Below are 11,035 nucleotides of genomic sequence, written 5' to 3' on the forward strand. Positions count from 1 at the left end.
GCCAAGGACATGGGAAACAAGACAAGTACGAGTAGACAAATACATACTCCTAAAAGCAAGAACAAACCTAGCAAAAAAAAAAGAAAAGCTACCAAGAGAAAACAAGCAGAACAACAACACCAAGAACAGGCTCCTTATGACAGTCATCCTGAAGAAAATCCCTGCAAAGATTTCATAATGATGGATCAGATTATGGATGTGGCCCCCCTTAAAGCTAAATATACCACCCCTACCTCTGGGAAGCCTCCAGATCTATCTAAGGCCACAGTTAGAGATGAATATGAGGTGGATATCTCAGAAGATGAATTTGATGCTGATAATTTACCGATTAATGATCGTGATGAGGATGATGAGATCAGTGAAGCTCTTATCAATGCTTTCAGTCCCAATAAGGACAATTTTCTAGAAAATGAAATTCAACGAGTCACTAACAAACAAGGCCTCTCCCCCAGAGGCATGCATCTTGACAGGCTCCCCCTCAAACAACCTGCTTCTCCTATTCCTGTGACAGCAGGAAGACCAAATACTAGACTCTTCACCTCTAGATCATCCCAATGATTAGTACAATCATATGGAATGTTAGAGGAATCAACACCCAAGGAGTTATGGAAAGACTCAAAAACCTCAAAAATATCCATCATGTGTCAATGATTGCTGTATTAGAACCATTCTCAGATAGCATCAATATCAATATGTTTAAAAGTATGCTCGCCATGGATCATGCTACCAGTAACACCAATGGAAAAATTTGGATTTTTTGGAACACTAATATCTCGTGTACTGTATTGGAAGCAGATGAACAGCAGGTCACTTGTGAAATCAGCCACACTGAAATTCAGGGTAATTATATCAAAACCTTTGTGTATGCCAAATGCAAGGAATATCTCAGGGAACCTCTCTGGGACAGACTGCTTCACTTTGCTAATACTAGATATAATTCTCCTTGGTGTACAGTTGGAGACTTTAATGTCATAACTGACATTGATGAAAAATTGGGAGGTATTCCATACAATATGAGAAAAAGTCTAGAGTTCATTAGTGTTATTGAAGCATGTGGACTCATGGATTTGGGATTTAACGGACCTAAATTCACTTGGTCTAATCAAAGGGGTATCAATTTCAGAATTTGGAAGAGGTTGGATAGGGCTATGGTTAATGATAATTGGTTGCAAAATATGCCTCAATCTTGCATCACCCATCTCCCTTCTGTGGGGTCTGATCACTGCCCTTTACTTATGGAAATGACTGCCAGGCCTGACGACTGCATCAAATATTTCAGATTCCTTAACTGTTGGGTTGAGCAACCTTCATTCGAGAACACTGTCTCTGCCTGCTGGAACAGACCTATCGAAGGAAACCCCATGTGGATCTTCCATCAAAAAATGAAGAGATTAGCTTCTACTCTTAGTGCTTGGTCCAAGATGCAATTTGGTGATATTTATGCTAAAGTCAGGGATTTCGAGAAAAGAGTCAAGGTAGCTGAAGACAATCTCCTTCAACACAACACTGAGAAACATAGAGAAGAGCTTCATAGTATTAATGCTGAGTATATTCGATACATGAAGTTAGAAGATGCTATCCTTAAACAAAAATCACAATTGCAATGGTTTAAAGATGGTGATGGTAACTCCAAATATTTCCATGCTTTGATTAGAGGAAGGAGGAGAAGATTATTTGTCCATAAGATCCTCAAGGATAATGATGAATGGATACAAGGAGACGAACATATTGCAAAGGCAGCTTGCGATCATTTTCAGCATATATTCACAGGTGTAGATAAGAAGATTGATGAACTCCCTATGGAATGTATCCCAAGACTAGTCAGCCAGGAACAGAACGACGGACTGAAAGAAATTCCATCCATTGAAGAGCTTAAGGAAGTTGTCTATTCCATGAATCCCAATTCAGCAGCGGGACCGGATGGTATGAATGGTTATTTCTTCCAGAAGTGCTGGAATATTATCAACAAGGATTTGATGGCTGTGATTCATGCATTTTTCAGTGGCCAGATGATCCCTAAATATTTTTCACATACCTGTCTTATTCTTCTGCCTAAAGTGAAAAACCCTAACAGACTCAATGAATTCAGGCCTATCAGCTTGAGTAATTTCATTACCAATATTATTTCTAAGCTTTTATGTCTTAGATTAGCTCCTATTTTACCTAGTCTGATTTCTCCAAATCAATCAGGCTTTGTAAAAGGTAGAAGCATATCGGAGAACATTATGCTAGCTCAAGAAATTATACACCAGATTAAGAAACCTATTATTGGAAGCAATGTTGTGATCAAGCTTGATATGGCAAAAGCTTACGACAGGGTTTCATGGTCATATATTTGTTTGATCCTAAGAAAAATGGGCTTTGAAGAGATTTTCATTGACATGATATGGAGAATTATGGCCAACAATTGGTACTCTATCATTCTTAATGGTAGAAGATATGGTTTCTTCCATTCGACTAGAGGCCTTAAACAAGGTGATCCACTATCCCCAGCCCTATTTATTTTAGGTGCTGAGGTGTTAGCTAGGTCTCTGAACAGACTCCACCAACATCCTCTTTATCATGGCTTCTATATGGAGATGAGAGGACCTCAGATTAACCACCTAAGTTTCGCGGATGACATCATAATTTTCACCTCGGGGAGGAAGGATTCTCTCAAACTCATCATGCAGACCTTGACTACTTATGAAAAGATCTCTGGTCAACTCATTAACAAAGACAAGAGTCATTTTCTGCTCCATCCTAATGCCTTCAGAACTACGTGCAACAGAATTAAAAGGTATACTGGATTTCATCAAAAGGAGGCTCCTATTACGTACCTTGGTTGTCCACTATTTATTGGAAGACCGAGACTGATCTACTTTTCTGAGCTTATCAGCAAGATAATGAATAGAATTAATGGTTGGCAATCTAAGATGCTAAGTTATGGGGGTAAAGCCACCTTGATTAAGCATGTACTTCAATCCATGCCAATCCATATTCTTTCTGCTATTTCCCCCCCCCCCCTCTAGTATTCTTAAACAGATTCAAGGCATTATGGCTGACTTTCTTTGGGGACGAAGAGATGACAAGAAAAAGTATCATTGGTCGTCATGGAAAAATCTTAGCTTTCCGTATGAGGAAGGGGGAATTGGAGTAAGGTAAATGAATGATGTTTGTCAATCATTCCAATTCAAACATTGGTGGATCTTTAGAACCAAACGAACACTTTGGGGAGACTTTCTTAAAGCAAAATATTGCCAAAGATCGAATCCCATTAGCAAAAAATGGGATACGGGTGAGTCTCAAGCATGGAAGGTCCTTATGAGGAACAAACATAAGGTGGAAAAACATATCCAATGGAAGATTAACAATGGTTCGAGTTCATTTTGGTGGGACAACTGGTTAGGAGTAGGACCTTTAGCTCAATTCACTACCACGAGCCATAGATTCGACAATGAAACTATCGCAGATTTTATGGCAAATGGGCAGTGGAAGATCGACAAACTGATCAGGCTTGCTCCTCAGAACCATTTACCTGCAATTCTGTCCACTAACATACAGTTACAGCATGCTAATCCAAACCTGGCAATATGGAGTCCCAATTCCAGTGGCTTCTTTACTGTATCTTCTGCTTGGGATATTATTAGAGATAAAAGAGCAAAAACCAAGCTTAACTCCTACACTTGGAATCGAAATATCCCTTTCAAATGTTCTTTCTTGCTATGGAGAACAATTAGGGGCAAACTCCCTACCAACGAAAAGATATCTAATTTTGGAATCGAACCAAATGAATGCTACTGCTGTCACTCTCCAGGAGCAGACACCATTGAGCATACCTTTAACACGGGGAACTTTGCCAAAAATGTGTGGAGATTTTTTGCGATTTCTTTAGGCATCCAAACTGATTTTTTGCCTCTTAGAAACATGATCATGAGATGGTGGAGCTCTACTCATTACAACGAAGCACACAAGCTTATTCTCCAAGCTACTCCAATCTTTATTTGTTGGAACTTGTGGAAAAATAGATGCGCGAAAAAATACGGAGGCAAACAATCCAACATTGCAAGAGTTAAGCATTTAGTGATTTTGGACACCTTCAAGCTGCTGCATACAACCTTTCCATATATATCGTGGCCTTTGGGATGGAACAAGCTATGCACACTCATTGAAAAATGTACTCACGATATCAAGGTCACTGCTGTCCAGTGGATTAAACCACCAGCCAGGTGGTTTAAATTAAATACGGATGGGAGTGCCTTGAGTAACCCGGGCAGCATAGGAGCAGGGGGTGTGCTCAGGAATTCTTTGGGAGATATTATCTTTGCATTTTCAACCCCGTTAGGCGAGGGAACCAATAACCAAGCGGAAGTGGAGGCTGCTTTATTTGGTTTATCGTGGTGTGTACAATTGAATTATAAGAATGTGATCCTTGAAGTTGACTCCCAACTCCTTGTGGATTGGCTTATGAACAACAAATCAACACCGTGGTCTATCTCACCCCAAATGCAACAGCTTCACCAAGTTATCAATCAACTCACTCACTTCAATTGCATTCATACTCTTAGGGAAGCAAATTTTGTGGCAGACTCATTATCCAAACACAGTCACCAGCTCACCAGTCCTCACGTGTACTTCAGCAGCCAGCAACTCCCCAAACTGACAGCAACATATCTTCAACAAGACCACGCAGGTATGGCAAGTTTCAGAAGAAGAAAATTGAAGAGAATTAAAGAACCTCCTTAATTTTTCACTGCCTAGAGGTCCTACGAAGAAGCCAGAACTTCTTCAGGCTCTCTTATTGGATGATCTATCAGTCAATCCCTATAGACTGCCCCTTGATAGGAAAGATTTTTATTTAGTCTTTTGCTTGTAAAGGGAGAGTCTCCCTTATTTATGCTTTCCTAGATTCTTTGTACCGAGAGGAGTCCTCTCATATAGGTGCATAGTTGATAGGCTCGTAAGTAGTTTGGGAAAGAGTTGGAGAACCTACTAATAAACTTAGTAGGCTACCAACTCTTATACCACCATTTACTGGAGGTTAGGTTTATGCCCCCCTCCATGTACTTTTGCCTTTTTTATCTATGTTAAGGCCTGGGGGTGTAGCTAAGCCCCTGACCCCCCCAAGGGTCATTACAAAAAAAAAAAAAAAAAAAAAACCTAAACCTAAACCTTTACCCTAAACCCTAAATCCTAAATTTTAAACCCTAAACCATATACCATAAGGGATAAACCCTGAACCCTAAACCCTATACACTTAACCCTAAACCCTAAACCCTATGTTTGAACTCTAAACCCTAAACCCTAAATCTTAAACTCTAAACCCTAAGCCCTAAACTCTTTAACCCTAAACCCTAAACCCTAAACCCTAAACCCAAACATAAAAACTAAACACTCTTAACCCTAAACCCTAAACCCTAAACCTAAACCCTAAAACCTAAACCCTAAACCTTAAACCCTTAACATAAACCCTAAACCCTAACTCTAAACCCTATACCCTTGACCATAAATCCTAAACCCTAAATACAAACTCTAAACCCTAAATCCTAAATCCTAAACCCTAATCCGTAAATTAATATCAAATATTACTTTTTGTTCTGTAGATTCTTCATTTGTATATTCTTCTTTTTTTATTATTTGTACGTCTTTTTCAGTCATCGATATTCTCTTCTATTTCAATTTCAGATATTTCATTTTCAAGTGACTCAAATTCATATATACTATCATCACTTTCTAGTTCATAATCTATGTAATCTATTTGGGTATATTCTTCATCATTAATTATTATTTCAGATATTTGTTTTTCTTTGGATTCTTAGGTAGTTTACAATCTTTAGCTAAATGTCCTAGTTTTCCGCAATTATACATGTACATTCTGTTATTTTTTTTCTTTGGTCTAAATGGTCTTTTTGCTTTAGTATTTTTTATATAATATCTTCTGCGAGGTTTTTTATACTTATACTGAGATTTATATTATTTAAATCTATACCTAATGATAGAAAAAGAAACAGTAAGATTAGAAGATAGTCTAACTGCAATGGTACGAATAACAAGAGAAAATGAAGAAATAGATAGGAAAAAAAGAAATAGATACAATAAAACAGCAAGTAAAATTAGAAATACAACAGATTGAATGTTTGACTTATGAACCACAATAGGATCGGAGGCTTAGTTTATGTCCCCCTCCTTGTATTTTGCTATATTTTATTTATGCTAAGTCCCGGCTGTTACTTAAGCCCTTGACCAACCCAAGGGTGGTTCAATTTTTTTTAAAAAAAAACTAAACCCTAAACCCTAAATCCTAAATGCTAAACTCTAAACCCTAAAAAGTAAACCCTATACCCTTAACCATAAACATTAAACTCTACTCGCTAAACCCTAAACCTTATAACCTAAACCCAAACCCTAAACACTAAACCCTAAACCCTAAACCCTCAACCCTCAACCCTCAACCCTCAACCCTCAACCCTAAACCCTAAACCCTAAGCCCTAAACACTCAATCCTAAACTCTAAATGCTAAACCCAAAATCCTAAACTCAAAACCCAAACCCTAACCATTAATCCTAAACCATAAACCCTAAACCTTTCCCTAAACCCTAAATCCAAACTCTAAACCCTAAACCCTAAATCCTAAACTCTAAACCCTAAACCCTAAACTCTAAATCCTAAACTCAAATTCCTAAACCCTAACCCCTAAAATTAAACCCTAAACCCGAAACACTAAACCCTAAACCCTAAATCCTAAATCCTAAACCCTAAACCCTAAACCTTAGCCCGATCCGTAAAACTTAAATCCTTAACCCTAAACTCTAAACCCTAAACCCTAAATCCAAACTCTAATCCCTAAAACCTAAACCCTAAACCCTAAATCCTAAACTCAAAATCCTAAACCTCCCTAAATCCTAAACTCAAAACCCCAAACCCTAAATCCTAAATTCCAAACTCTAAACCCTAAACCATAAATCCTAAACCCTAAACCCATACCCTAAACCCTTAACCATAAACACTAAGCTTTAATCCCTAAACCCTAAAACCTAAACTCTAAACCCTAAACCATAAACCATAAACCATAAACCTAAACCCTAAATTCAAACTCTAAACCCTAAACCCTAAAATTTAAACACCAAACCATAAATCCTAAATCCTAAACTCAGAACCCTAAACCTTAATCCTAAACCCTAAACCCTAAACCCTAAAACCTAAATCCTAAACCCTAGACACTAAACCCTAAATCCTAAACCTTAAACCCCATTGGTTCCTCATTTCCCAAATTTTCTCTCTCTCTAACTTATCTCTCTAAGTTGAGCGCTCCCAAGCCCAAGCCTAACAGCTAAAGGAACTGCCAGAATGGTGTGTGAGCCGCCGGTAGGCACCTTCAGGTCGCCGGACCAGTCCCAACAGAGGCGCCTTGAGCAGACGAACAAAACCCACCAAGAATCGCCATCTAATTCATCCTACAACTCCACAAATTCGCGAAACAATGAGGCGATGAACATCGCGATTTCAGAAAAGGAGTTGGAAGGGATTCAAAAAATTATTTCCCCAGATCGCGATATGGTGATTCATGGAAAGCTGTTTAGTGGGAATGAATCTACTAATCAAGGGCTACAACATACTAAAAAATCAGGTGATTCCACCTTGCCAATCGAGAGAACTGAGGAGGCAATTTCTGGGAAAATCGCCGCACCAGCACCTGAGCACCCTCAAATTCGATCATCTTCCCAGCAATTTCATGGCGATTGGAGCACTGGGGATTACTCACCTGATGAAGAGGTATATCTCACTGAAATTTCAAGTAAAATGGATGGTCCAATCGCCGGCGACAAGGAATCCGGTGATCGAACAGACAATAAATTAAAATGTGACGGCGCCCCTAAGGGGCACTTTTCTACTGATGAAGAGGTCCAGCTTACCAACATATCCATCAATTTAGCTCAAGAACACATCCAAAAGGAGATTCAGGCAAGTTTAGGTAGAATTACAACCAATCAACAAGTTGAGCTTGAAGAGCTCACTTACAGACCTGAAGCCGAACAGCAGGGGACATATACTCAGGATCATGCAGGTGCTAATGGTCAAAAACAGGACCAACATACAATTGATGAACACGGCATGGAGATGCAGTCTAAACAAAGAGATAAACGAATAAGGATGGACCAAAATGATCAACATGACAATACAAAATCTACAACTTTGGAAGTGATTGATGTGGAGAGTTCATCCCACTTCTCCTTTGGAGTTAAACCAACGGAGACAATTCCAAGCAATGGAGGACAACAGAGGCCAGGTAAGGAAATCAATTCTGCTAATGAACTTGAATATGATCATATGCAGGCACAATAGGTAATAAACACCAAGGCACAAAGTAATAATCTAAGTGTGGAAGGCATTTAAACAGGTAAGTCTTCTAACTCTGACTCTAGTCGAAATGCTGTTAGTCTGAGTTGCAGTGATGGCCATGTGCATGCTAATGCAAAAGAGCAAAATATTGTTAATTCGAATGATCAGGAACAGGGTAGGGAAGACAATGAATCCCAACAACAGGGTGATCGAAATCAAAGTGGTGAGAAAAATAAGAGTAATCTCAATTACTTAATCATGGAGGGAATTCTGATCCCAATAGTTATCACAAGGCTTTCCCTAAAATTTCCAGTAACTTTGATAAACATACCATTCCTAATCAGAAAGGTCAGCAAACTAACCATCCCAATCAAGCCAAAGGTCCCAGCACTACTAACGAGAATCAAACCACCAAACAGGACCAAAATGCAGAACCTGCTCCTTATACGGTGGAACAAATGCTGGCTGCAAGACTTAGGCAAATTCATGCTACACATGCAACATCTATAGAACTGGTCCCTCCCAGACACACGACCAAACAGGGCCAGCCTGCTGTGATTTATGACATGGATGACTTCATGAACAAGTTGACTGTAGACTTGTTAAATTCAGTACCACCATGCCGAAAATAGAACTCATCAGGAAGAGCTTTATCATGCAAACTCAACTGAACGGGGGAGTCAACATAGCTCACTATAAAGGCATGTGTTTATTGATTTGGAGAATGAACTAGACTATAACACTGTGTGGGCACAACAAAGAGTGACCATTGAGGTCAAACTTATGAGAATACAAGCCTAGACTCCCACTTTTCGACCAGAAGAAGAAACACTTATTGTTCCTATATGGGTACTACTGCCAGGATTTCCATGGCACTGCTTCAAGAAGGAATTTATCACACCTCTTCTAGAGTCTGTGGGCAAAGTTTTATACTTAGACACATCATATATTAAAAGAACTAGAGCTAGTATGGCAAAGGTTAAAGTTCAAGTGGATCTTACCAAGACAAGACCTAGACATGTTTAGATTGGTTTGGATTATGATGATCTCACTATAGGGATCTGGCAACCGATTGAATATGAAAATATCCCTCCCTACTGTGCATATTGCAGACATCAGGGACACATGCTAGATGAGTGTAACTTCAAGATAAGGGATGAGGAATTCAAAAGGAGGAAAGAACTAGAAACAGAAAAGAAAAGCATAAGTAGAAGTGAACAGGGACAGCAAGGAAATGATAACAGACAAACCAAGACAAAGGAACAAGAGGAGAAACAACAGCAAAACAAGGAAGGAAGCAATCAACAGCAGCCTGAGCAGCAAAAGGAAGAGGAATGGCAAATACAAAGAAGGAAAAACAATAAGCCACAGGAAGAAAGAATATAGAAAACAGTGTAGAGACCAACCACAACTCAGAACAGAGTGGCAAAAGAGCAACCACACAACACAGCCCAGCAAGCAGGTACAACTAACACCCCTAATCATAATTCTTTTACTAACCTTAACATGCAGGAATAACAAAATGCAGACATGCAGGAGCATAACAGTGATGTGGGGATGGCAATACAAGGAACACAGAACAAGTCTAAAGCAAATCATCACCAAAAAACACGGGTCATGCAAACAGAAAACAAAGATAATAACAAGAGCACAGGTATTAACTCAATGCTCCCATCTCCATAAACCCCAATAATTCCTATCTTGATGGTATTATTGAAGTTGAAGGAGGGATTGATGGGGATGTCAGGAGAAACAAACTAACATGCAGGAAGGGGGAACCAAAGGGGGGAATTTTGCCTCATGTTCTGCATGAGGGTACACATTTTGACCATAGTTCAGACCTTAGAACTCCTGCTTCAACTACAGGCCAACATCATAGTTCGAATCAACTACAGGTACAACAGCAAGAACAATCAGGGCAAGAAAGCAAGTTAATACAGAAAATAACAAGGAAAAACAACCAGTGGAAGCAAGAACTACAGGTAAACAAAACAATGGATCCATGGCAAAAGATATGGGAGCCAAAGCAAGTACTAGCACCCAAGGAAACACTCCCAAAATGATAACAGCAAGGTTAATGAGATCATAATTAGAGAATTGAATATTAGAATGCGGAAGCACAAAAGAAAAGAAACAAAAAACCTAACTAAAGATATGGGAAATTCAAAGGAAAGATCCAAGAATTTCCAAGGATTAGATGTTCTAAGGCCTTGAAAAGATCCAAGTAACAACGTATAGATTTATGGAAGAAATCTAACGCCTTTACTTGAGAAAATGAATCAAAATGATAGATTTGGATCTTGACTGCTTTATGAGTAACTAAAGACAATAATTAGTATGTAGAAACTAATTCATCTTCTAAAGAATACCAAAAAGAAACCAAAGATATCACAAGAAGAAGTTACTTTATACCTTAAACTATGAAACTAGTAAAGGTTTAAAGATAAATTCTCAAAGAACAAGTCACAAAGGTTCAAAGAACTCTCTCAAAAATTGTTAATATCAATGTAAATTGTCTTTAATGAATGAAAAGGACTCCTATATATAGGAGAAGGGAAAAACGTCCAAGAAGCCAAACCCTAAAAAAAACAATTACAAGGAATCCTACTCTAGAAAGGAAATAAAGTAACCTAACTAGGAACAAATTTAGTACTTCTAGGAAAGCATTAAATGGTACTTAGGAGACCATAAATAGACTAAGGAAAATATTAATAA

The 11,035-nt window shown here is 38.6% G+C and overlaps 2 protein-coding genes across 2 annotated transcripts; both read left to right on the forward strand.

Annotated features, from left to right (window-relative positions):
* The first annotated feature begins 647 nt into the window (after positions 1 to 647).
* Positions 648 to 4,725, forward strand: LOC107058800 (uncharacterized). Its single transcript, XM_015304963.1, has 3 exons — positions 648 to 2,954; positions 3,025 to 3,140; positions 3,195 to 4,725. The coding sequence occupies exons 1-3, from the start codon at positions 648 to 650 to the stop codon at positions 4,723 to 4,725; spliced, it is 3,954 nt and encodes a 1,317-aa protein (XP_015160449.1).
* A 2,602-nt stretch (positions 4,726 to 7,327) lies between these two features.
* Positions 7,328 to 9,706, forward strand: LOC107058801 (transcription factor SPT20 homolog). The gene is made up of 4 exons (XM_015304964.1): positions 7,328 to 8,267; positions 8,379 to 8,602; positions 8,665 to 8,921; positions 9,433 to 9,706. The coding sequence occupies exons 1-4, from the start codon at positions 7,328 to 7,330 to the stop codon at positions 9,704 to 9,706; spliced, it is 1,695 nt and encodes a 564-aa protein (XP_015160450.1).
* Positions 9,707 to 11,035: the final 1,329 nt, after the last annotated feature.

Source organism: Solanum tuberosum, unplaced genomic scaffold, assembly GCF_000226075.1.
Source record: "Solanum tuberosum cultivar DM 1-3 516 R44 unplaced genomic scaffold, SolTub_3.0 scf00658, whole genome shotgun sequence".
Classification (NCBI taxonomy): Eukaryota; Viridiplantae; Streptophyta; class Magnoliopsida; order Solanales; family Solanaceae; genus Solanum; species Solanum tuberosum.